This window comes from Phascolarctos cinereus, unplaced genomic scaffold, assembly GCF_003287225.1.
Source record: "Phascolarctos cinereus isolate Bilbo 61053 unplaced genomic scaffold, phaCin_HiC Scaffold_4;HRSCAF=312, whole genome shotgun sequence".
Lineage (NCBI taxonomy): Eukaryota > Metazoa > Chordata > Mammalia > Diprotodontia > Phascolarctidae > Phascolarctos > Phascolarctos cinereus.
Genome location: NW_027555847.1, coordinates 74,690,632 through 74,718,087, shown reverse-complemented (window position 1 = coordinate 74,718,087; position 27,456 = coordinate 74,690,632). Strand labels below are relative to the sequence as shown.

Here is a 27,456-nt window from a genome sequence, read left to right as displayed (position 1 = left end):
AGTTTAAGCTTAGTGAGGCTGGTCCTACAGAGATAAATTGCCAAGCCTGTCTGTACTCAGAACACAGGGCTCCATTTGTTTAGCCTTTCAGAGGAAGACTTTCTTATTACAAGATTATAAATGTCCTATTCAAGGTATTGCTCTAATTCCTCTTGAAGTCAGTTTGTATCACTTTGCATATACTTAGCATTTACTTTGCTTGCATACATGTTTTATTGCTCCCAATAGACTGTAACCCCTTTGAAGGAAAGAACTGTTTCATTTTTGTCTTTGTTCCCCAGAAATTAACGCAGTGTCATTGATATGTAGTAGAAATGTAAGAAAGTTGTTGAATCTATCATAGGATTTTAGATCTAGAGATTGAAGGGACCTTGGGAGGCCATCTGGTCAAGCCACATTTTACAGATGAGGAAACTGAGGCACAGAGAGGTTAAATGACCTGCCTAAAGATTCATAGGTAGTGTTAGAGATGCGGTTGAATTGACTCTAATGTAAATACGTTAGCATATTTATTCACTTACTTAAATATCTTCCCATTGCTTTCCCACTTGTCTACCTTCTTAGCTTAAACACAATGTGGCAATTTTAGGAAATGAACCTATTAAATACAGATATGTAGAAGCTTCACTTCAAACCATATTTAACCTAGTTAATATGAGAATAATGATCTGAATCGGTCTGAAAGGCTAACAGAATTTTAAAAATATATCTATGCAAGTACACCTCCAGTTTTATTCTGAATTTGAGTCTAGATCTTTTTTCCCACCTCTAGTGAATATCATAAGCCACCTTTCAACATGGATGTGGAATATAATTATTTTTTAGTTTTCAAAGGATTGCTTCCTTATTGGAAATGACAAGGGGTATTAAAATCTTATAATTGTACACATAACTAAGTGTACACTGAAAAAGAAGGTGTAATATTCCCTTTTTTGTACCACCCAGCACTTAGCTCAGTGCCTGGCACAGAGTAGGTGCTTCATAAATGCTTGTTGACTTGTTGATATTATTAATGTTTTAATTTCTTCTTTTCAGTCTTCTACTCAGTTTGATTAGGGAAATTATGAAATGACCTGAGAAAGTGATTACAAACTCTTGGTTAATGATTTCTGGGAATAAAAAAGCATTCTTCCAAACCAATAGAAATTAGTTTAATTTAGAACAGCAAATTTCAGTAAATTTGGGAAGCTAAATTTTAATTTAAAATGTTGACTTCTTAGGTCTATACCATCTTTCAAAAATAGGTTTAATAAGTTTGAAGTTATATGAAAAACATTTTTTGAATTAGTGAGCCAAAAAGAGGCATTAAGAATAAACTGTCCCCCCACTCCTCATGTCACCCTCACAGCTCCTGCCTCAGTGTTTGTCCACCTTTTTCCTCCTTCCTTTGTATGGGGGACAAAAGGCACTATGGTCTAGCTACCCTACTTCCTCCAGGTTAGCCCCGAAAAAAAATCCTGCCAGAAGTAATGTGAAGAATTGTGATTGTTGCTTTTCAGGAGACACTAAAAAGATATCTTATTATAAGTAAATCAGCAAGTTACTCTAGAAACTGAAGTATAGATATTGTCGTATTGTAGCAAGTAACACTAATAAATTGGGAGAACATTGCTTTTGCTAAGGGATTCAAACAGAAGCAGATATATTCATTATTCAGTACTTTTCCCATTGGCCTCTTGAAAACAGAGCAGACAGTGTGGATGCAGTCAGTTCAATTCAGTTCAACAAGCATTTATTAAGTACCTGCTCAGTAAGCAGAAATAGCACTGACTGAGGAGTCAGAGAGCTAGAAGTTCAAATCTCACCACCAGTGCCCATGGACCTATATGATCTTGGTCAAATCACTTAGGAGCAGCTAACTAGTACAGTGGACAGATCACTGAACCTAGAATCAGGAAGACCTGAGTTCAGCTGCAGCCTCAGACATTTAGTATCTGTGTGACTCTGGGCAAGTCATTTAACCTGTCTGCCTCAGTTTCCTCAACTGTAAAATGGGGATAATAATAACACCTGCAAGGTAGGTGAGGGTCAAATGAGATACTATTTGTAAAGCATCTAACAGAGTGCCTGGCAGATAGTAGGCTCTATAGAAATGTTAACTATTGTTATAGCTTACCTTTTGGGGGCTTCAGTTTTATCATCTGTAAAACAAGAAAGGTTAGATTAGGTGACCTCTGAGGTCCTTTCCAGCCAGGTCTATTACCATAGGTGCTAGGGTTAGAAAGATGAATCTCTGACTTCGTGAAGTTTATAATCTGGGGTAAGGATGCAGCGTGTGCCCAGACGACTGTATACAAAGTTATTTGGGACATGGGGAGTGGGGCCAGTCAACGTGGATTGCTACTTATTTCAAATCCTTCTTTAGTACTAGTGTCATTGTCAAGTTTATTATGCTTTTGTGTGTCTGAGAGTACGTGTGTAGCTTCATTGACTCATGCTTGTCAGTGGCATCTAGGCAGCATGAAAGAGAAAAATAAAGCTTCAAATGCTACCTTACATGTTCAAAGGGAGTTGCTTATGTACTAGGAAAATCCTTAGTATACTGAATATGATTTGGTTATTATGTGTAGCTTTGGAATTTGCATATTTACCAGCAATAAGCATGGTAACTACTTACTACTGGATCTTGTACATAATGGAGTGGAATAAAGTTAATTTTTGCAACTTCTAGTTATTATAAATAACCCTAATCAGGCATTGGAGAGCATACAACATTTCTCCGTCTTTTGAACTCAGAAACCATCATGTGATTTGGATCCAAATGAAACTATCCCGCCAGCAGTTTCTGTAGTATAAATGATCAATTAAATCGGTATTGCCATATTTTGTTTTTCATTAACCTTATAGAGTCAAGGGTGGGTATTTGTGTATGCTCAGTGAGGTCTGAAAAGTATACTTTCTATGGTTTGCTACCCACCTTCACTTATCACAAAATGAACTCTGACATTTGGGCATTAAAATTTTGTGAATTTACAAATATTAGTTAATTTATAAAATTAGTAATATTTTAAATGCCCCTTGTTGTACCCTGGCTAGCCAATTACCTTGCCTACTTCTAATCTCTGCTCTGGCATCCAGTATTTTATCTTTTCAGTGATTTCCATGTTTAAAAGGCCTCCTCACATTAATTTGACAAAAACCTAGGCCCTTAAATGAATTTTTTAAAAAATGTTTTTTCTGCACTTCACATCTAATAATATGTTATAATATTATCTTGTCTGTTCAGTACTGTGGACTGCAGTGAAAAACATTCCCTTGAAAATCATTGATGGCATGACTGAAACTCATGTCCTTAATAAATAAAAGGTGTGTCAGGGCATCTTACTCAGTTCTGTTACACATCTTATCCACTTAGAGTGGTCAGCATTTCACTTAGCAGTAAACTTAAACATTTTCCACATTATTGAGGGCTACAGCTGTATGACTTGACTTCTTGATAAATCAAATGTGTGCTTTGTAATCTATAGTTTGCACCTGAGGACTGGCTTTAACATAAAATCATTTCTAGTAACAAAACTATTGAAATTCAAAATAATCTCATGACCACATAGTTAAACTTTTACTGGGTATGGTAATTTTATGCTAATTTGAATAACTTTATAGATGAAATATTTTTAACTTTTTTTTCTTTGATCACAGACCCCCTGTGACACCCTGGTGAAGTCTACGGGCTCCTTACAATAATGTTTTTAAATTCATGAAATAAAATGCACAGCATTACAAAGGAAACCAGTTATATTGAATAATATGTTAAATGTTAATATCATTAACAATAGTATCATTGGTTACATTAACATTAGTTATATTAGCAATAGTTGATTTAATGTAATGTTTCTTAAAAATAACTTCACAAGAAGAACCTCTGCTGTAGATCCTCTTTTCAAAAACATCATTGTGCTTGTTCTCATTACTTGTCACTGTATTACCACATACTCCCATTACATAAGTGGGAAAACCGAGTCAGGGTGGTTATTTTCTCACCCTTACAGAAGAGAAACCATGTGGCACAGTGGATAGTATTCTGGACTTGAAATCAGGAAGATATTAGGCAGGTTACTCAACCTCTCTGTACCACAGGCAACTCCCTAGGACTTATCTTAGCCTGATTATGATCTATGATTTTTGCTGATAGAAGGATCTCGTATAGGGTTCACCATGGATCCTTCACGTATCCATAGAGCATAGAAACTTTAAGAGAACTTTTTTTGTGTCAGATCAGTAAGAACACCAAATTGTCATTTTCATCTGTTTGATAATTGATATCCTAAACATTTATGTTGACGATATCTTTTCCATGTTCCTTGTATTATGACTAACAGTGTGCCATGTGGTTAGGTAAGGAGTGGTTTTCAATTGATAATGTCATCTTTTTTGACTTTTACTATATTTCTAGCAATATCACAACCCAGCTTCCTGTTTGCCTTCTTTATTGCAGTTACATATGGGGCTGAAGGCTTTAGGGATTTTCACGCATTAATTCCAAAATCTTATTCTCGTAAGTATACAATTTGCTTCTAGAAAATGACAACCCATTGACATTGAATTCATTTTTTTTCTTGGTGTTGTTCATTCCAGTGTTTGGTATAAATGAGTGTTACTCATTTTTAAGAACCCAATGACATATGCCATTTAATATTTGATTGGCAAACAATATATGAAATATATCTCTTTTATGAGTATTTGATCAATTTTTATCCTTATGAATTCATATGCTTTCAGAAACAGTTAATACTTAGCATTGATGAACACTTTACATTGAATCCTACCATAAGACTATAGGAAAAGTGAAATGGAGAGTGGAGTAATTATATAGTGAATTTAATCCATATTCAAAAGATAATTGGGATGATTCAGGCATTGAGGAAAAACTCCTTTTCCTCAAAGAAAATTTGGTGATCTTGAATTGTCCAGATGATTGTGATAACTCTCCACTTCAGCTTATTATTACAATTATATGTGTCATTTAAGGTAGCCATTTTTTTTTCCTGAAATTTGTTTCAGTTATTGCAAATAGTGTGGCTGTGTGATTCATTTGACTGCCATGTTACTTCCAAGGAAACTACTGCATGTTGCATGCTCTGTGTTTGTGTGTGTAGTTTTTTTTCAATGTAGATGTATATAGATACATATATCTATATTTATGTCTGCATGCATATATATATGATAAAGATATATACATATATATCATACCCCCGAAAGAGACCTTTAATAGGTAAATCATCTAACCATCAAGTTTCTTGAATATAAGTATCTTAGAAATATGGAAAAGGTTTTTTCAATGATTTTAATATCTATGAAGTAAAATCTATAAATTGTGTTCTTGGATGTTTGGATGATGGATCACATAGTAAATGATCTATTTTAGAAGAGCAGGAACATAGATTTGAGGCTAAAAAAAGATCCCAAAGGTCATCTGGCCCTATGTTCTCATTTTACAGATGAAAAAGCCCACAGAAGTTAAATGACTTGTCCAAGGTCACATAGATAACAAGCAACAAAGCCATGATTTGAACCAGTTAGGTAGTTCTATTAGTAATATAAAACACTACTCTCATGAATGTTATTGTCCAATAAGGACAGTTAGGCAGTTCTATTAGTAATATAAAACACTACTCTCATAAATGTTATTGTCCAATAAGGAGCATCATTTGAATCCTAACACCATATATGCAGTTTCTGTCACAGGCAGACACTGAGAACTGTTTGTGCCCCCCCCCACAAAATAGAGGTTATTCTGTTAATTTTTAGGGGAAACATAAAAATGGAGCCCTATGCTCCCTTCAGTAATATTAATCAATGCACCCAAAGATAGCCTTTGAGTCGAGCTGACATCATCACTCTATCATGTCTTGCTGCATGAAACAATGTGCCATGTATTAAATTACTAAGTGCATGCTGAATATTCTCCAACTGATGTTGTTGAACCAAAAGAAATGTTAATTTCCATTTCTTTTTATTATTAACAGTTGTCAAATGGGAAGGGACAAAACTGATAACAAACATACCTTTGTAACCTTCTTTGAATGAGTATTTCAAAGTATTAAGAGTTTGGGAAATTAAATCACTCACTGAACCTTTTGTAAATTGTACAAGATAGCTACCTAATTAAAGCAGCATGAGTTGGTCACCATTTTGGAATGGAAGTAAAGAAACTGTACTGTTCAACAACAAAGAAGGGTCAATATGACTGACCAGACAGCACTGAAGAGGCAGTTTTAATAGATGTAGGAGAAATGGATGTACCCAAACAGCACTGATTTCAATGACACTCCACTTTACCAAATTTGTCCTTAATACTAAAGTTATTTGGGGAAGTTTTTTTGGGGGGGTAGGGTGTAGAATTGTCTTGGTTTTTGTTTGGTTTTTTTTTAGGCCTATTATCTATGCAGGTTTCTGACATACTACTTAACAATAATCTATCATTTTTTTAATAGGGTGGAAAAATGTAACTGTCAAAGTTAATCCCTTGCAGCATGTTTATCATAAATAAATTACTTTAAATATTTTTACAGTCTTATTTACTTCTGTCTGATTCAGCTTTTCATGCTGAAATTGTATTCCTGTTACAAAGAAACTTTAACAAGTTTATGTAACAAGTTTATATATATATATATATATATATATGTGTGTGTGTGTGTATATATATATGTATATATATATATATATATATTCTTTATAACAAGAAAGAGTAAAGCCCTACTATGGAAATAGTTTGATAAGTAGTAAACGAAACAAAAAAACTGGTACATAAAAAGTATATTTTATAGTACTATTTCATTAAATCTGAGAAACTTCAATATTTGAGTCATATTGTAATATTTAATTCAATCCTTTGCCATTTGTGGTACAGATAGATAGATATAGATATATTTGTGTGTATACACAGAGATGTAAGAGATAGTTTTTATAAAACCTAGTATATAATGTATATGTTTGTATCTCTCCGTGTATATGTATATATGTGTGCACATATATGTGTGGATGTTTGTATACATGTCTTTCTGTACATATTTTTATTTGTGATTGGTGACCAATTCATGCCACTTTAATTAGGTAGCTATCTCGTACAATTTATAAAAGTTTTAGTGATTTAATATCCCAAACTCTTAATACTCTGAAATATTCGGTGTATCAATATGCATGCATCTATAGGTACACGCCACATAAATGAATGCATATTTAACACAATTCACGCAGGTATTCTCGAGGAACAGACACTCGGCTCTTGTGAATGGCCCATGCTTATGGCTGTTTGAATGCTACTTCCTCATCTCCTCCCCACTCACCTACAGGTGGTATGGGTAGCAACCAGGCTTTTCTGTACTGAGGATGCCTCCTGGTGGCCAAGATGTAATACAACTCAATGCCTCTTTTCCAACTTTCTTCGTCCTGAGAAACACCATACCCACACATTTAGAAATCCACAGCCCCATTAATTATCCTTTAATGAATTTCTCTTACATCTTCACAAATGTTCATTTTAAAAGACAGTTCCTTCTTCTCCTTTCTGTTCCAGTTTCTTGGCTAGGTAACTGGTAAATGAATGTCTTTCTATTCCAGCTATTATGGACAAGGGACCATAGGAAAGGATTGGCAGAAGTTCTCCTCCTTTCTCTAAGCCACCCTTCCTCCCAAAGAAGTTCCACAGATATCATCCACTGGCCCACATAGGTCATATCCCCAGACCTTCTACTGTGTATAAGACTTTATCACTATTTCATTCTTCAGAACCCATACAGTTCACTCCCATTTCCTGACATTCTGCTCCATCTCCTTAGTCAAGCAACCTGTCCCACTTACCCAACCACATGAAGATAGCAGCATTGCTGTTATTCCTGTTGTAATCCGGGAAGTCCTAAAATGATCGACACCCAAGTTATGAAGCCTACTAAACCAAACAGCAAACCAAAAAAGCAGCCTGACCTTTCTTATGCTGATAATAATATCCACATTTTAACTAAGACATGTAGTGTAATGGAAGGCTTGAGGTAAGAGAATATTGGATTAAAATTCTGGTATTGTTATTTACTACTCAATTGGCCTTAGGCAATGATTTCCCTTCTTTAGACCTCAATTTTCTTCTCTTTAAGATAAGGGGATTATACTAAATAATCTCCAAAAGCCTTTATTTTGCTCTAAATACTGAAGAGAAAACAAACCCCTCTCTGACTAGTGTCTCCTCGGTGTAACAATCATGGCTAAATGTAGGGAACAAGCATTATAAATGTTCTATTTATTGGTTTCTTTATTCTGAAACCACAAAACCTGTATTTTTGCATAGCCAATCATTTTATAAATTGTTACTCCATGAAGAATTTCTTGGATGAAGGCTATTCAGACCATTGAACTCCAGAATTCATTCAAAAGCCATGCTACAGGCTTGAACCACTCTGAAGTAGATACTTTTTAGAAATTTCCAAGTTAAACCAGTGTTCAGGTAAACTGTTCCTACGACCTTAACATGCCAATGGAGCTTAGTGAACTGGTAAGGCCTTCTAAATTTATATTTACCCCTCAAGGTGTCAGTTAAGTATTAATGTTACAACAGTTATCTCAGAGATTTTAAGAAAATTCACTAATCTACACTCACTGTTTCCCAAACCACAAATTTAGGACATTTATACCCCTTTCTCTTTTTCTCATGTAATGGCAGTAACATTTACTCTCTCGTCATCCAAAGAATCTTGTTTCATTTTCCAGCCACATTGAGAATCTTCTTTTTTTTTTCTTTTGAAAGGCTGCTTCCCTTGATAAAATTGGAGGCAATGCTTGTTATTTTGTCCATGGTGCTTATTTACAGTCTGAGGCAGCCTTTCAAAAGCCTGGCCCAAATGTTGCTCATGGGCCCTGGACCCCTAGGAAAATGAGTTATCCATAGCATGAGTGTGGAATTGAAGGTAGGGACAGAAGACCCCACACCATTTCCTTATATCTGGGGACCTAGGGAATCTAATAAACTAACTGGTTTATTGATTGATAATATTTTGTGGTGATTTTTCTCCAAAGAAAGAAAAAGCCTAGTACAGCCTAGTTCAACTAAAACTGAGCCTTTTGCAGAGAGGGTAGTGTCTTTGCTTTTCACTACTAGTTGTTTACCAGATCTATTCCAAAATCATAGAAATGTTCAACCCCATGTCAAACTTTGCGGTGGGAACTTAGCTTGACAGTGTTTCAAATCAATGTAATGGTCTTTCTCAGTGACTATCCAAAACTTTCTTCCAGGATTTCATTGGTGTGGGTAGTCTCCATCCACACAGTTTATAATCTTCATACCATTTAGTGGCTTAACTTCTTCTGTGGCCAAGAAAATTCATCATCTCTTGGCACCTAAGGACTGTCTCTCAAGCTGGTTCTCAGATGATATGCACACAGCCTATCACTGGGCTCATACTCAAAGCTTTTCCAAATTGGTAGAATCTGTCTGAAATTGCACCACCAGCAGACACTTCAGGACTTTGTCATATGCATGCACCAGGATGAGGAATGGATTAAGACTTCAGTGGAGTCATCAGATGATTAAATTAGCTAAATTATATTTAAAGTATCAGTCAGAAAAGCTATAGTAGCCTTGATGTAGATATACAGTTACAGAACAGTTATTTTCCCTGGCAAAGAGAATTACTATCTCAATCTAGTCTGTGCATACATGATTTCTAGTAGTGTTATGAGTCAGTACTTCAGAAGAGGGTGGAAAAAATTTCTCCAGTGCTCTTTACAAGGCAAAATGTGTGAATGAAATGAAAATTATCGTTTATGTGACACAGTGAAACAAGTCTCAGAGCTAATAATGAATTTGTCTTCATTAATACAAACTCCTCCCACAGTCTGTTCTTTCTTGGAGAAATGATTAGAGCTCTGTGATATTCATAGACTAGTATAATCACCCCCTCAGCAATCCAAAGGAGGAATTTGGCTCATAATTCAGAAAAATATTTTGTTCATTTTGTCCCACAAATTTCATTTATGTCATAGTAAATGATGAGGAATTAGAATGTTAATCTCTGTCAGGTGCTTTCAGAAAAAAATGAGATTAATATAAAGATGAGAGAAATTCAGACTTCATTTGGGAGAATGAATATATTCAGAAATTAACATACACAGACTCATGTATGTGAGTATAGATAGGTATATTTTTGTAACTGTATTTGCCCACCACCCTCCCCTATCTAATAATGTTTGTAAGGATCTAGGGAAAAAACAGCATGGCAGTGATTTGCCATTCTGCGGTGACTTTTGCATGCTTTATAGATGAGAAAATGTTTAAAGTGAGAACTTTACGTGAACATACCCATGCATATCAGTCAAATCTATTTGGAATGCAATCAAGTCATCAATGATGAGCTATTAATGCTTTGTATCTAGCTGCCTGGCTTCCATTCCATATTGCCCCATGTGCCATTGAAGTTACCCACACAGAACAAGCCATTCCATCCATGGCTGCCCTCACCTTGGTGTATCACCTAATACCCTTTGTGCATGTAGTAAGTTGCCCTTTTTGATTTGATTGTCTTTTTTGCCACTGTCTTCTGTTTGTTGTTCCTTTGCGATGAAACTGAGTGGCATCCTGTATTATTTCTTTCAGCCAGTAATGTTAAAGTAGAGACTCAGAGTGATGAAGAGAATGGGCGTGCCTGTGAAATGAATGGGGAAGAATGTGCGGAGGATTTACGAATGCTTGATGCCTCGGGAGAGAAAATGAATGGTTCACACAATGGCCAAGGCAGCAAAGCTTTGTCAGGAGTTGGAGGCATTCGACTTCCTAACGGAAAGCTAAAATGTGATATCTGTGGGATCATTTGCATCGGTCCCAATGTGCTCATGGTTCACAAAAGAAGCCACACTGGTAAGGCCCCACATAGTTTTTCCTTTAGGGGCCTAGAAATGGTCCCATGGGTCACCTGCATAGAACAAACTTGTTTTCTTTTCTGGGTTGGGAGCATGCTCCAAATTGACTTGCTTTGCAGCACCTCAAATCATTTGAAATGATGTAGGGAGACATATCTTTTTTACCTGAGAATACAGTTAAAGAGAGTATCTAAAACTGTTAAATCCATATCAAAAATTAAGGGAGAAAGAGGAAAAAAGGGGGCAGCTAGGTGGCACAGTGGATAGAGCTCCGGCCTTGGAGTCGGGAGGACCTGAGTTCAAATCTGGCCTCAGACACTTGACACTTACTAGCTGTGTGACCCTGGGCAAGTCACTTAACCCCTATTGCCTCACCAAAAAAAAAAAAGAGAGAGAGGGAGGAAAAAAAGATTGATTATTTAAGTGCCAACAAACAGTATATATTTCCTATCATGGGCCTAACTTGACACATAAGAAACTGTTTCAAGTACATTTTGAATTAATTAATGTTATATAGCCATACATTAATGCACTTCTTATGTCTTAGAAGGGTAAGAACCACTGGCAAATTAACTACGTGAAATGGTAAGCATAGGATCAATATGTATATTTTAAATTCTTTCCTAACAAGGCTTAAAATTTTAGAAACATTTTATACCAACAGAATTTTGTTCATTTAAAATGCACAAATGCACCTTGAAAATGATCCAAATGGGAATATATGGACATCTGAATGAAGTTATTTCAGTTCCACCATCTCTAATCTATAACTGATAAAAAGACTAAAATGCCAGTGACTGCCACAGGAAAATGGCTAGCTGTATAAGTAGTGTAATTCAAAAGAAAGAGCATTTGATCTTATCATCTCTGATAAAGGCTGAAATTAGAATTCTACCTGATCATTGTGCATACATTCTTACCATGTTCTCCACTCCTTAAGAGATTGGAAATTCCTTAAAGTGTACAGTAGCATACCATAGGATGAGAAATAATGAACTAAGAGAAACCGAGTGGCGTGGTGGAGAGAGTGCTAGACCTGAGCCAGGAAAACTTGGATTTGAATCCTGCCTTGTACACTAACAAATTGGGAAAGTCACCTAATCATTTTTAACCTCTGTTTCTTCATCTGTAGAATAAGAATAATAATGGCCCCTGCCTCACAGGGTTGTCATGAGGATCAAATGAGATAGCATGTGCAATGCTTTGCAAAGCTTAGAGTTCTATATAAATTAAACTAAACCAACTAAACATCGTTCCAGGTTTGAGATGTGCTATGTGTCTAACATTTAATCACATTGATTGAATAGCATAGTTATATGCCAATAGATTTGTTGGATTTCTATCAGCAATACTGTTGAATCTAAGAGTTAAAATATGAATGGAGCAAATTTAGTCATTGGCCATATGTTGGAGCCTCCTGTGTATTTAAACGAGATCCTCACTTTTGTGTCTGTGGAGTCAGACCTTACTTAACTTGAGAGGTCATTGAAACTTTCACAGTGATATAACCAGGCCTCAGTTAGTGCTACCGTTTAAGGGTATGTTACTGACTTTTCCGAATTACCCAAAAAGTTAGTATCTACCCACCTCACAACATAAGAGAAATCATGAAAATGTACCTTATCATAGAGAGAAAAGTGGAATTGACTAATCTTTCCTAGAAGAATGAGCATTTATGAAAATATGTAGGATGGAATCAGTATCCCAAGGGTTGGATAGAGTTTAAATGGTCAGAATATGCTATTAACCTTAGGTAAATAACCTCCCAAGGCTTTAGTTTCTTCTGTAAAATGAGGGGGTTGGATTAGATGGTCTTGGAAGACTCTTTCACTTTTAGATACATGATCCTATGAATCTGTATATCCTTTTCCCAGATCACACTAGCCTGTTGTATTTGTAGAGATAGATAGCTATGCTTCAAGGGTGCTAAAGAAGATGACTATATTCTATATATTCTATATTCATGGCCACAAAACGAAACCTGAAGAAAGCAGGACACAGAAGGAGGCATGCCAAGGCATGACATCACTAGGCTTTTTATTTTACTCTACAGTTGATTTCAGCTGTACGGTTTTGTCTTTTATTCAGCCATGTGTTCCCTCATCTATATAAGCCTCCTGTGTGTTGGGGGTAAATACTGATGTTTTGTAAAAAGCAGAGGTTCCAGAATCCATTTAGTAACCAACCTGTGTTCCATAGCAAAGTTTTTTGGCTGATCTAAAGAAGGATTTATTGGAGGTGGAGAAGAGGTAGATTCCCAAAATAGGGTAACTCATATAGAATATGCCTGAGGCATCTTATCTAAATTCATTACGTTCATCTAAATTATCTAAATTCACTGAATTTATCTTAAATGAAAATGTAACTTCTAGAATAAGCAAACTTTGCTCTGCCAAGTAGGCCCCTGAATCCTGAAATTATCCAATTAAATAGACATATTACATGTAGTCTGAACTAAAGCTGTGTAATAGTAATAACATTTCCCCCTTTTGTAGTAATGTGAAAATTAAACTGAAAATAGGATACTATGTGATAGACACTTAACAGAATACACTGAAGCCTATTTTAATACATTCCTGATGAAGGAATAAATCTTGCAAATGAATTACTTTGCCGCTAATTCATGTAAAGCCTGCAGGTATGGTGAAATTCTCTTAAATAAATATTTGATAAATGAATAAAACTCTGGCATACTAAAATGCTGAAATATAATGACTGCCTGACTTGATAAAAGGAATAATTACATTTAATGAATAAACCTGCCAAGTGCAGATATGCATAGCAGCACCTGCTGTTTGCTACCCACTTTTGCCCACAAATAGCAGTAAAGTACCAAGGACTCTCCAGTATATTTTATTTCTCCTACCTACAGAGCAACTCAAGTCATGGTCACCCACCCCCAATTTTTTAGTGGGCAGCAGATCTTTAAATTATTTTTTCCCACATTAGCCTGTAGGGAAAACATTTGAGACAGATTATTATGCTCAGTGATTTGTTAGAGGGTTGGCATCACAGTGTATTTTCCCTCACGTAGATCAATCTGTGTCTCTGCCCTACATGGTAGCTTTATACAGGTGGAAATCTGTTGATCATATCACATTTGTGGACTGGATCCATTGATTAAAAGAAGGATTTCACATTTCTGGATCCTGGCTTCAGGATGAAAAAGATCAATAGCCTTACCCTTCAATGTTATATCCTATGTGTTATGTAAAGTGACCTATTTGTAGCTCTTCCTGTATTCCGTAAGGTAGCGGTGTACTGGTAAATGTTTAACAACCAATTCACAGGGGGAGAAAAATATATCTGTGACACTTTTAAGTCGATTACATTTTTCTCCATCACTTTCTTGTGTCTAAACGATCAACAGAAACAATAAACCAAGCTCAGATTTGTAGTGCTTGCTGATTTCCGAGGTATAAATACTCACACTGAAATTTGAATGCTTGGTTGTACTAAACTGGTGGTATAAGCTGGCCCCTGCACCAACCCTGTTTAGAAACATCCTTAGAATGGAAGTGTAGTTATGCCAGAAATAATAAGTAATGCTTATTTCAGAGTAGTTCTCTATTTTAAATATTTCACTGAAAATGGATTGTACATTTCAAAAATCAATAGTGGAATTTAAGAATTCTATCTCTTCTTTTGCATTGTCATGTCAATTAAGATCAGCCATGGTGTTCCAAAAAAAATTGATCTTCCCCTCCTACCTTTGCAATGAGGACACTACTGGTCCTTTTCTTTAGAGGGCTTTCATTTGTACTTGAGGAAGTGTCATGCTTTAAAAAGAGCACAGGCTCTAGAGACAGAGAACGCGACTTGGAATTCCGACTCTACCATGTACCTGTGTGACGTTGGGCAAGTAATTTCCTCCACTCTGGACCACAGTTTACTTACCTGTAAAATGAGGAGAGATGGGTTGATTCAGTCATTAATGTCCTTCCTAGCTCTAAATCTATGACCTCATGAATTCCTTATCTTCTCCCCTCATTGGTTTTGGCTGAGTTCTAGAACTCCAACCTTAATAGACAGTGATAAGTTGTATCTAACTTAGATCATAGATTCCATTCCTCTGACTTAGATTACATGACCCAGAGCTGGAAGGGACTTTTAGAAATGTGTTTTTTTTTAATTTGTAACACTATTTTATCTGCAGTCATCTTTATAGCCTGACTTTCTTTCCACTAGTATTTCAGTCCCAACTGTGTCCTAGAGATTGTGCTAAATGTGGAATATGTAGGAACAAAAATAAAATAATCCTTGTCCTCAAAGAGCTTATATTCTACTGTAGTTTTATATGTGTAAACTAAAAGTAGCTAGATGATGCAGTGGATACACCACTGGGCCTGGAATCAGGAAGACCTGAGTTCAAATACGGCCTCAGACATTAACTGTGGGACCCTTGGCAAGTCATTTGATCCTGTTTGCCTCAGTTTCCTCATCTGCAAAATGAAGTGGGGGTAGCAAACCACTCCAGTGTCTTTGCCACGAAAATTCCAAATGGGGTCATGAAGAGTCAGACATAATTCAATAACATGCTAACTAGTTATTCTTTCATATCTCTGCCCTGGAATGCAGTGATGATAACTCTCCTGCTAATCTCATTGGGCTCTTTGGAAATGATATGGATGGGATGTGGATTTAAAAGTGCTCAGTAACTGTGCTTATAAATGCAAACTGAATATCACAAAGGGTCAGATTTTTCAAGCATAATTAAGCCCTTCCCACTAAAAAAGCATATTAATTATAGCTACTTCAAGTAGTCTCAAGGAGCATCTTGAGAGAATATTTGAAAATAAGGAACAGGCTGGCTTTTTTTTTTTACAAAGTGCTAAAAAAAAGATGTGAACATGTGCCCCCTCTCTTTAATGAATCAAGGACTATATGCCTTACTTGGAGCCAAACAGGAATTCTGCTGATCTAAAAAGTATCAGAGGATTTTTGCTGCCTGAAGCTAAATTTCATCAAGAATATTCTTAAATTTGAATCAGAATATGTGTTATCCACTCCAAGCCTTTTCAAGTTGTAGATTTTTGTTGCTTAATTGTTTTCAGTCATGTCTGACTCTTCAAGACCCCATTTAGGGTTTTCTTGACAAAGATACCAAGGTGGTTTTCCATTTCCTTCTCCATTTCATTTTACAGAGAGGAGATTGAGGCAAACAGAGTTAAGGGACCCAGCTGGGGTCACACAGCTAGTAAGTATCTGAGTCCTAACTTGAACTCAGATCTTCCTGACTTCAGGACTGGCACTCTATCCATCCCGCCACCTAACTGCCTGATACAAAGTATTGTTTTTCCCATGAATTCAAAATGTAACGATTACCCGACATTTCTTAAAAGATGGTCAAGAAGTAAGAGCCCTTAGTCACTGCAACTTATAGATGTTTTATCTGCCTTTACACACCTTATATGCCCTGAATTTGCAGGATATATGTGTATGTGTATGCATATTTGTGTGTGTGTGTGTGTGTGCGTGTGTGTGTGTGTGTGTGTGTGTGCATGTGTGTGAAGACTTGTGCTTTATTGGTGTCAAGAATTCTCATTATGGAGTCTCCGCCAGTGCAGATTGGCAATTTGACTATCTCATCATAGGATCATGATTAAAGCTGTTAGGATCTTGGGCCATAGAGACCAACCTCCTAATTTTATGGTTTAGAAAACAAGGCTCAGAGAGAGGAAATGATTTTTCTCAGGTCACATAGATGATAACTGGCAGAATTAGGACCTGAATATAGATCCTGTGACTACAAATTAGGTGTTCTTTCCACCATAGTACTGGACACTTGCCTGGGGGACTGAAAGGCTGGTTAATAGTAATAATAGCTAGTATTGTATAATAGTAACAGTAGTTAGCATTGATATAGCACTTTAAGATTTACAGAGTAGTTTTATATATGTTATCTCATTTGATTAGGTGATTTGCCAAACAGCTAGGATGTATAGAGTGTCAACTGGTTATAGGTTTAGAGATGGAAGGGACTTCAGAAGTTTACCTAGCTCTGCCCACCTCATGAGGAAACCAAGGCTCAGATAGGTTAAAGGATTTGCCTCAGGCCATAGGGTTAAGTGTCAAAAGTAGGAATTCAAACCCATGTCCTCTGACTCCAAATTCAATATACTTTCCACTACCCATTAATCAAGACTAAAACTGAGGTGTTCCTGACTCCAAGATCAGACCTCTTTCTTCTGTGCGACATTACCACACAGTCAACCCTATTAAATTCAGGAACAATATAAGAAATTGGATTCCCATTAACCGCAAGTCTAAATATGGCATTATGAACTCAACTAAATAAATAGAAAACCTTTTACTAGCACATACTACGGTAACATTCACTCATGTACCCCCCTGGAATAGGTTTCCCCCAAGAACATCTCTAGGGAATCAAGTTAATTCAGAAAGGTTTTGTTAAATACTTACTATGTGAAAGACATAAGCACACATAAGAAAAGTCAACAACAGTCCCCACCCTCAAGGAAATCATAATCTAATAGGGTAGACAGCGTGTAAGCAACTATGTACAAGCAAGCTATATACAGGATAAATTGGAGATAATCATCTGAGGAAAGGACCTAAAATTAAGGAGGATTGGGAAAGAATTCTTGAAGAAGGTAGGACTTTAGCTAAAACTTAAAGGAAGCCTAGGAGGCATCGATGAGGAAGAAGAGAATTCCAAGTGTGGGAGACAGCCAGTCAAAATTCAGAGTCAGGAGAGGGAATGTTTTCTTGGCAGGGGGAAGTAAGGCATAAAAAGACAGGAAAAGTAGGAAGGGTTCAGGCTATGAAGAGCTTTAAAAGTCAAAGATAAGAGTTTATATTTGATCCTGAAGTTAATGGGGAACCACTGAAAAATGTTCAGTAGAGGAGTGACTTGTACCGACTTGGGTTTAAGGAAGACCACTTTGACAGATTAGTGGAGGGTGGACTGCAGAGGGGAGAGATTTAGGGCAGGGAGACCAACCAGAAGACTAGCTTGAGGCTTGACACTCTGTTCTAACTGCCTGGAGTATGACCTACAAAAAGGCACCACACCCTAACTAAGGTACATATTTATGCGTGCTTAGGCATTCAGACAAAAAAAAAAAATTGGAGTTCCAGTAAACTTGGCCAGGAGGAATATATAAATATCTAAGACACAGAGCAGGAAATCTGAGAAGTAGTTACTCAAATTAAAAGACAGATTTTACTTTCTAAGAAACGATGCCTCCCTTTCTTCTGTGTCTTGTTCTAAAAAAAGTTGACTTGACTGTCAGCAACCCACCTTTCCTCTTCTCAGACTGACTTCACTACTCATGCTTTAAAGAAAATTCTTCCTGCTGAGGCATACACATTCATGTTTTCTTGTATCCATTTCAAATTTAGGAAGGAAACAGCAGCCACTTTTCCGAACAGAGGCTAGCTGCTTTTTTTTTTCCTTTTTTGCAACCTAGGTATAGGTGCTCTGGGCTTAGATCACACCATAGGTGCCATCTGTGTGGGAAGGCTTGTGCCCCCACATACTTGCTATGAATGTCTACAGAATTTTAGATTCTCCAGCTGCCTTTCTTTCCCACATAGCCTGAGGTTTCACCTTGTCAAAATGAGAACTGGAGGCTAGAAACACATTTTATTCTTACACATTATGGGTCTCCCTACACACTCTGAACATCCTTTTCTTTTATGTCCACTTTTCCAAATTAAAATAAGAAACTAAGAAATAAAATGCTGACTGACAGAAAAAGCTGCATATTGAGAATTAACTGATCCTTCGTTTTGGGAGTTCGTCAATGAGATCTTGTTTTCAGCTGTTTTTAAATTCTGCTTTCAGATCTGCCCCCCAAGTTTCTTATCATCAGACACAGAGATTTAGACTGACTAGCGATATCACATTATTTGACTCTAAATCTTTTCTGCATTCTTGGGAAAGTGCAATCCAGAAATTAAAATCTGGGAAGAAAACACAATTCAGCTTTGTGGCATTAATACAGATATTGAAACCTACCAACCACCCTACAATTGGATATTATTATTTTTTTCCCAGTCATTGTAATAGCCGCCAGACCTGGAGGGGGATTGGGAGGGAGGGGCCAACCAGCAACACAGAGAAAGAAAAAAAGAGAAAAACAGCTAGAATAAAATGAGAAGTTAAAATACTAAGTTGAGAGAGAAGGGTGTGGGGGTAAGCAGACAGAAGCAGAGAACAATAGATTGAAAGGAGAGGTTAAGATACTGTGAAGGGAACTCTGGCTTTTTTTTGACTTTAGACTTTTAAAAAGTTGTTCCTTCTGTAGAGATTCATCCCCACCTCTGTGGTCCATTTCAGCTGTGACATTGTAGCTTTATATCTTGGAGTTTAGATGCTCATCAGATTTTAAAAATCAACCCAATATAGACTTTTCTAGCTCAATCTAAACTTCCATTTACCATTGATTGCCAACATTTAGTTGACCTAAAACATGTCAATCAGTTCTTAAAGCAGGTTAAATTCTGCTATATGGAAGCCTAGCTCAAGAAATAATTCTTAAGAAAAATAAGTATAATTAAATGTTTTTGAAGGTATCTTAAGTTCATGATAATCTGTCACCTAACACTTGCCCAAGTTGAAGGGTTCATCTTCAAAAAGACTTAAACTCAAATGTTTTTTTCCCATGAAATATAGAAATAAATAACTCATGTGATTTGAAGGGTTAAATTAAATGTCCAGCTGGTTGATCTCCTAAGTCTCAGAACTCCTTAGAATGATAGCAGCATTTAACATTCTTTTCTTATGTAAATTTTCACTGGTTTACCCCTTTGTTAAAGCCCAGAACATAAGCTATCACACTTAGAAAGATCTACACATTTTTTGAGTCACATACTTTGGTTTCAAAAGAGATTATAAATATTACTCCCACATCCCCCCAAAATAAAAACCCCAATAATAATAATAAATAATATAATTTAAGCTATTAAGCTTTCTTCTCAAATTTACACTTCCAATAAATTTAGAGAAATAAGAATTTTAAGATTTTAGGATATGGAGGAAAGAGGATTTGAGGGAAGGAAGAAAGAACAAACAACATTAATACAACTCAGATTTTATAATCCTGCCACATGGAGAGACAGGACTTTAATTTGAAGACAGTTTCCTTCATAGTATCTTAACTTCTTACTTTATTCAATCTCTCTCTCTCTCTCTCCTCTCTCTCTCTCTCTCTCTCTCTCTCTCTGTTTCTCTCTCTCTCTCTCTCTCTCTCTCTGTTTCTCTCTCTCTCTCCTCTCTCTCTCTCTCTCTCTCTTCTCCTCTCTCTCCTCTCTTTTCTCTCTCCTCTCTCCTCTTTCTTTCTCTTTCTTCTCTCTCCCTCTCTCTTTCTCTCTCTCTCTTCTCTCTCTCTATCTCTCTCTCTTCTCTTCTCGTCCCTCTCTCTCTCTCTTCTCCCTTCTCTCTTTTTCCTGATTTGGCTGCTTAGGGACAGACAGGTAATGGAGAAGAAATTGAAAGGGAAAATACAGGGAAAATGTAAATGAAAGAAGTTATTATAACTGTTATAATGAAGTGCCTTTCATTTAAATATAAGAATGTAACGCTGAAATGAACTTGTGATCCTGAAATGCATTTTTAATGAGTTTCCTTTTTATTTTGCTGCTTCAGTGGCATATTTTAAAGACCCTTTGAAAAAAGCCACATTAAAAACCCCACCAAATGCCACAACACGCAAAATTGGATATTGGTTTATTCCAAAACTGCTGATCAGGAAGAGTGGCTCTTCAACACAAAATGTTGCAGTCACTTTATTTAAATGAGTTTGAATTTGCATTGTGATGTGCCATTCTGATTTAGGAAAAAAAAATTAGATTTTCAGATCAAATTGACCCAACCAGTGAAGCGTTTAGAAACTGGCAGGTTTAGTCTGAAAGCCTCATGTTCTATCAAACCTGCAGCCGGTAGAAGTCATGGAGCACCAGTGGGAAAACAACTTTTTCACTGAAATCTTTCTCTTGTTCCCGTGTTAGATTTTTGTTCTCACATATTTCTTCCTCTCCCTCTTGCAGGAGAACGCCCTTTCCAGTGCAATCAGTGTGGTGCCTCTTTTACTCAGAAAGGCAACCTCCTCCGTCATATCAAGTTGCATTCTGGTGAAAAGCCCTTCAAGTGTCATCTGTGTAACTATGCATGCCGCAGGAGGGATGCCCTCACAGGTCACCTGAGGACTCATTCGGGTAGGTCCCTTAGGTAGCAATACCCATGGGCCCCAAGAAGCTCAGCCTCCCCCCTCTTGTTTCCGAGATGAACGTGAACATCTTGGCTGCCACCACGTGTGTTTGATGTATTTCACAGGAAGGAAGGGAGTCCTTAGGCACTGGCCTTAATTCCATCTTCAATCCAAAGCTTCCAAATCCATCCAAGTTCTTTTGCCAGAAGAGTGGCAAACTTTCTCTACTTCGACTTTCTTATCCCTGTTGGTAATATATGGTGGAAGGTAAAGAAGGGGCAGGTTTATTGGGAGTCCTACCTTAGGTGACCCATTTCCAAAGTAACTCCATCCTTCTTTTTCTCAGTCAATTTGATCAAAGAGTTCAAAGTCAAGTAATATTTTGATTTGATTTTTACCTAGAAGTACTATTGATGCCAGTGATATCAAATAGTAATTTCAGATAACTTTTTCAATCTTTTTTAATGCCTGGCCTACTACTGTCTTTACCAAGGGTGTATTTTCCAGTGTCAGCAATGTGATATTTTGCTTTCCAGAGCTGGTTGATCAAGTCAGTTTAGATTCTGCCACCATTTGTTAAGTGGTTGAAACCAGACTCCCTTGGACTGTGGTCTTAATGATTCTAACACTTGAAGCCAATTAATTCTGGAATTAGAAAATTCAGATCAGAGCCACATATTGAGAAGAGGTTCCCTTTACCTTTTTCCCCCTATGTAAGACTACAGTAGATTCCAGAAGCTAGAATTTCTTAACATTCTCTTGATAATTCTTTCTGGAGTTCTAGACAAATCCTGCTTTTTTCCTACCTGTATAGAAACCACATCAGGTCTTTTGCTATCTGAAAAACTGGCTACTAATAACTCAGATCTTCCTGCAGTTAAGTAGAGGATAAAGTATTTCATTGAAATCTCTAGCTTTGATTTGATGTTACATAATATGGTTTTCAGAGTAGTTTTTTTTTTCAAATCACATTCAGTTAGTAACATTCATTGAGTATCCACAATACAATAAACAGTGCCTTGGAAGCTAGTGGGGGAAGGAAGAGATAGAAAGGAATAGAAAACACAGTCACTGCCCTCAAGGAACTCATAGATGCACTAGGTCATTCATTTTATCCATTCATTCCATAAATCTTTGTTGAATACCTGGAACATACAAGATAGTACCTCTGAGGTACACAAAGATGAATTAGACATAGGCCCTGCCTTCAAGGTGTTAGAGTCTAGAAGAATGTATAATAATAGATAGTCAGCTTCTTTTGTACTAGGGTCATGTGGAATCACTTCTCTGTTTTTCCTAGTAGAGATGAGCAAACATGAAACTAATGAAATGGGTGACCTAAGAGAGAATTCAACAGCTTGGAACCACTGGTGAACTACTTCATGAGCTTTTAAAGTTTCCTTTATTGGACTACAGATCTGAGAAGTTGTTATAGTCATTTCCCAAATAAATCTCATAAAGGTTTTGAGTTTTAAGCAGTGGTTGTGATAGGGGTTTTCCTGAGAGAGAGAGAGCAGGATATGCAGCCAACAAAGATAGACCTGCATTAAAAGGAATGGAAAAAAAGAAAAAGAGAAGTGGGGTTATAATACTATGAATGAAAGTTCTATCTCCATTCAACAATGCTATGTCACACGCATTTAATATCCATGACTGGTTCTCTACTAGTTAAAGAGGCATCACTATTGCAGTCATCCACCTACTTATCAGCAGTGTTGTGAGGCTGGGTATTGTCTGATGCCTACATGAAATCTCCTTAAATAGAACATCTAAGTGAAGGCTTTTAAGATTCTTGTAAGAAAGACATTTGCTAAATCCATTGTACTGTTATTGGTATACTTAGTATGTAAACGAGTAACTGAATGGAAGTGGAATCAATTCTTCATATTCCCTCCCATTTGGTGAAGTAGAGCTTGAGGACCAGGGAGCAGGGATCTCCAAGAGGAAGGAATCTGCAACAAGAAAGTCGAATCCTTTTGCATCATTTGGTATGAATAATGATATTAACTTTCCCTTAGCATCAGATTTAAAGCTCCCCTTTCTAAACATCTTAAGTCAATGAAATAATATTATAAATGAACATCAACAACAAGATGGAGAGAGAGAAATCAATTATATATTTTACACATTTCTTAGATAGTTGTATAGAAAAATGAATAGTGTACCACTGGATCTGTGAGACCATGTTGTCTGTACACATTAGAATAGGCTTTAAGATAATCATTTACCCTCTTGACTGAGGAAGTTAACTAGTTATAATGAGTGGATAAGGTTTATTTTATTAATCTACTCGTCTACATACTAGGGAGCATTGTAGTACTGACTCTCAAAAAGTCAAGGCTGCAATTTGGCAATAAAGATTTTTAAGTATTTGAAAGGGTTACCAAGGATGGTTGTGAGTTGAATGATTGTTAAAAATAGGATATGTAGACCTACCACCCTGCTCAGATCTCAATAATCTGATGAATCCGAGATGTGCCTACTAGAATATAATATAAGCAAAGAAAAGGTCATCTAGTCTCCTGAGAGTGTACAATGAAAAGAATCCGGGTCAAAAGACCTGGATTTAAATCATGCTCAATTCAATAAACATTTATTAAACACCATGTATATGTGATTCATTGTGCTAGGACCCTTTCTAGCTGTGTCACCATGAACAAATCTGAGCCTCAGTTCCCACATTTGAAAATGGAGATAAGAAAGGCTTGTAAAAAAAAAAAGGGCCCTGTAAGCCTTAAAACAGTAGAGGAATGTGAATTATTATTAGTCTAACCCCCCTGTTTTACAGATGAGGAAAGTGGTAGGATGCATCTCTCATTTATCAAACAGTCAGATAGAGGACAGTTATGTCTAGGATCGTCATTCACTGGCATGACAATACCCACACTGGTTAAAGACATAACTTTCCATTCTAGCAGAAAATATGAGTGATTATACTAAGAGGTTTAGCTATGTTTATGAGCAGGATGAGGCATTTGTAGGAATCTCTTGTCACTGGCTCATCACTGGCAGCTGAAAGTGTTTAATTTCAACTAATAAGACAGATCCAGGACTGGGAACTCTTTCATTCCAATGTAAAGTCATGTTGATTTCTTTTATCTCTGCTTATAACACAGAATCTGATACAGGAGGACAATTAGGTGTGGGAACTGCCCCCAGATATTATTCCAGCCTCGTGGCTGCTCATTTTACTTGAGGCACAACAGTATCTTGCCCCAATCCTGACTAATTACTTAAGTAATCAGACATGACAGGCAGTGGATCTGTGTGTGCTGCCATGGCACACCTTAGCTTGTATAGTATAGCGACTCTAAGCTAGACGAAAAACCAGAGTGAGCACACCAGAATGTATCCAGCTCTGACAGCTAATCTAATGTCCTAACACATTATTGGTACCTGGCTCCCAGGGACACAAAATGATTTCTGCTGCTTCCCAGCTTTCAGTGTTGAAGTTTTATTAAAGATCAGGTGAATCCTTGGGTCTTCACTCAATGAAAATGGTGGTAATGTAAGTAGAGAATATTTTTTTCTAGTCTTTACATAAGCTTAAAATGACTACAGTGGGACAGCATAGGGAAAAGAGTGCTGGATCTGGGGTCAGGATACCCAGGTTTGAAGACCACTTTGACACTGAGCAAGCCACTCAACCTCTCTAATACTCAGTTTCTTCATCTGTAAAATGGAGATAATAATGCCTCAGAGGCACGGTTGTTTTGAACACTTCCAAAGTCTTAAAATGCCACACAGATAGGAGTTATTATTAACACAGCATCCCTTAATATGTAATTCTCATGACTCCTCTAAACATAAGATTTACAGTAGATTGTTGGTTTTCACAGTGAATAAATTCTGTCCTGTCCCCTAGATTCCATGGCCATACACAAATACTTTAATTTTTAAAAATGCTTTAGCTAGCTGTTAAATGGGAAGGTAACCAATGAGCATTTATTTATTAGGTGCCTACTATGTGCCAGGAACTGTTTGAAGCACTGAAGTAGTGTAGCACAGAGTAAAGAGTGTTGAAGTTGGAGTCACAGAAACCAAGTTCAAATCCTGGCTTTTTCCTTGCTCCCTATTAGACCTTGGGCAAGTTACCTTACCTGCTTGGGCCTTATCATCTAAAATACAAGGAGGTAGGACAAAATGGCTTCTCAGGATCCTTCCAGCTTTAGACTTATAGTTCTACTTAATATCAGTTAACTGATGACTTGGTTTAAGGATCTTGCTAAATCAAAGACCTGCAGTTCTATATACCCCGTCATTGGTATCAGCAGATCCTCCATGGACCTTCCATTTAAGGAATATCCCTAAAGATCACTAAAAATAATTTTTTTTAAAAGATCACATTCCACAAGGAGTTATACAAGACCACAAGATAAAGACAATCCATCCATCTTTCTTCTGTTCCTAGTGAGAGGATACCCATCCAAATTGCTGAGGCAAAGGTTCCTTTTCTGTCTGTGAGTTTGTTCCTTGCCCACAGTCTCCTGAATTATGCCTTAGCTAAACTAAATTATTTACACAGAAATTGTAATATAGGGTATATTTCACGGAGGAGAGCTGGGAAGAGCACTATTCATAAACAGCTTATCTTCTGGAATGACATACCAGAAGACAAAGTGTTATCATGGGAAAGTAAATAGCCCTTGCTGTTTGCACCCTTTTAAACTACAACAGCAGCACACAGGGAGATCTGAAGTTTTATTCAGCATTTTGACAAGGGCTATTATTAAATAGAGTGCTAGATGTTACTTTCTTCAGATTGAATTCAGTAAGCATTTATTAAACATCTCCTATGTGTCAAGCACTGTGCTGGGGACTTCAGATAAAAAACAAACAAAAACAAATGATGCTTGCCTTCAAGGAGTTTATATTCTCAGATTTTATTGGAAAGGACATTGAACTTGGAGTATTGGTGCCTGAGTTGAAATCCTGGCTTTGCCATTTACTCCTGTATGACATAAAGCAAGTCACTCAAACTCTCTGGGCCTCAGATTAAATGAGGGAGCTAGATTCGATGACCTTAAAGTTTCCTTTTTTCTTCTAGGTCTATGATCCAAAATACCAACTTAGCTTCCTTTGTTCCATAATTAAATGCTCATGGTGTCAGATTTTGGCCTCTATTGCATATTTAGATATAAGATTTTTTTTTTAACCCAGGGAGTAAGCTCAGCCCTTATCTTTTGGCATTATCTTAAATTGTATCACTAAACACTCATACTTTTGATGGTTTGATTCCTTATAATGTGCAATTAAGTACTATTAGGAGGCCATAAAGGAGAATTCCATTTTTTACATTGAATATTCACACGCTCTTTATCGAAAGGTCAGAAATTAAGAAGAAAGCCCCAAAGTTCCATCTCACCAATAAAATTCAATTTCCTTGAGACTTTGTAGAACGAGACCTGGTTGTCATGCTTTCTGTTAGTATCACTTAAAATTCAGAAACAGCTAGTCTATTAGAAACTAAGTGTTTAAAAAACACACACACACACAAAATTCTTCAGGTTCAATTAGTTCTATAGCATGTTAGAGGTAGAAAAGTACTTTTTTGGAACATAAAATACTCATTTGAATAAAATCATTCTTTGAGGTGATCTGGAGGTGGCAAGTTAGCAATGCTTTGCCTCACGGATAATTATACTATCCTTCTGTTCTTGTTTTCAGTAGGTCTGCCTACGTTACTGTGCTGGGCCTTATCCAGAATGTAAACTCAGTCTTGAGCCTTGCTTCATAGACATAACTACGATTGATACATCATTGAAACCTCTTCCACCCCCGACTCACAACCTTCCCGAATTCCTAGACAAAGGATAAAAGTTTCATCTTGAAAAGTTACATGGCCCATTAGGCCGCTTTGGGGAGAGAAAGTTAATTTCACAATTAGTGTGCTATACAAATATATATAAAGTAAGATTAGGAGCTGGAATTCTTGGCCACCATGTAGGAACCACTGAAGTATTAAACCTGTTTAATAGGAGCATTTTGGCCAAATCGATATTGCCTTTTAAAGCTCTCAGAGTTGAATTCTGCTTTTTCTTTTCTTTTCTTTTCTTTTCTTTTTTTTTAATTTTTCCTAATGACTATATTGTGTGCATTTCCATTACACTCAAGGCAGACATTTAATTGGGGTCTCGAACTCAATTGTGTTTTCTGCAGTTGGTAAACCTCACAAATGTGGATATTGTGGCCGAAGCTATAAACAGCGAAGCTCTTTAGAGGAACATAAAGAGCGTTGCCACAACTACTTACAAAGCATGGGCCTCCCAGACACTCTGTACCCAGGTAAGAGCTCCAGGAACCCAGACCAACCCCACAAGTGGCTCTAATGGAGCCAGTGCAAGAATGTCCCCATGGAAGTAAGTCACTTAGACAGTACACCTTTACATACACACCATTCTCTTTCCCCAGGAAACATCTCAAGGGTTAGGGCATG

The 27,456-nt window shown here is 36.9% G+C and overlaps 1 protein-coding gene across 22 annotated transcripts in view; it reads left to right on the top strand.

Moving 5' to 3' along the window:
• IKZF1 (IKAROS family zinc finger 1) overlaps positions 1-27,456 on the top strand; it is a 138,712-nt gene that overhangs the window by 97,286 nt on the left and 13,970 nt on the right. For 4 of the 22 annotated variants that reach the window (XM_020981313.2, XM_020981317.2, XM_020981312.2 and 1 more), the window contains exons 4-7: positions 4,436-4,495; positions 10,583-10,843; positions 20,860-21,027; positions 27,180-27,305. The exons of 1 other annotated variant lie outside the window; for it this stretch is intronic. In XM_020981313.2, the coding sequence (XP_020836972.1) occupies positions 4,436-4,495; positions 10,583-10,843; positions 20,860-21,027; positions 27,180-27,305 (615 nt within the window). The remainder of the gene's footprint in view (positions 1-4,435; positions 4,496-10,582; positions 10,844-20,859; positions 21,028-27,179; positions 27,306-27,456) is intronic. 17 more of the 22 variants (XM_020981315.2, XM_078152262.1, XM_078152263.1 and 14 more) reach the window with 8 other exon arrangements.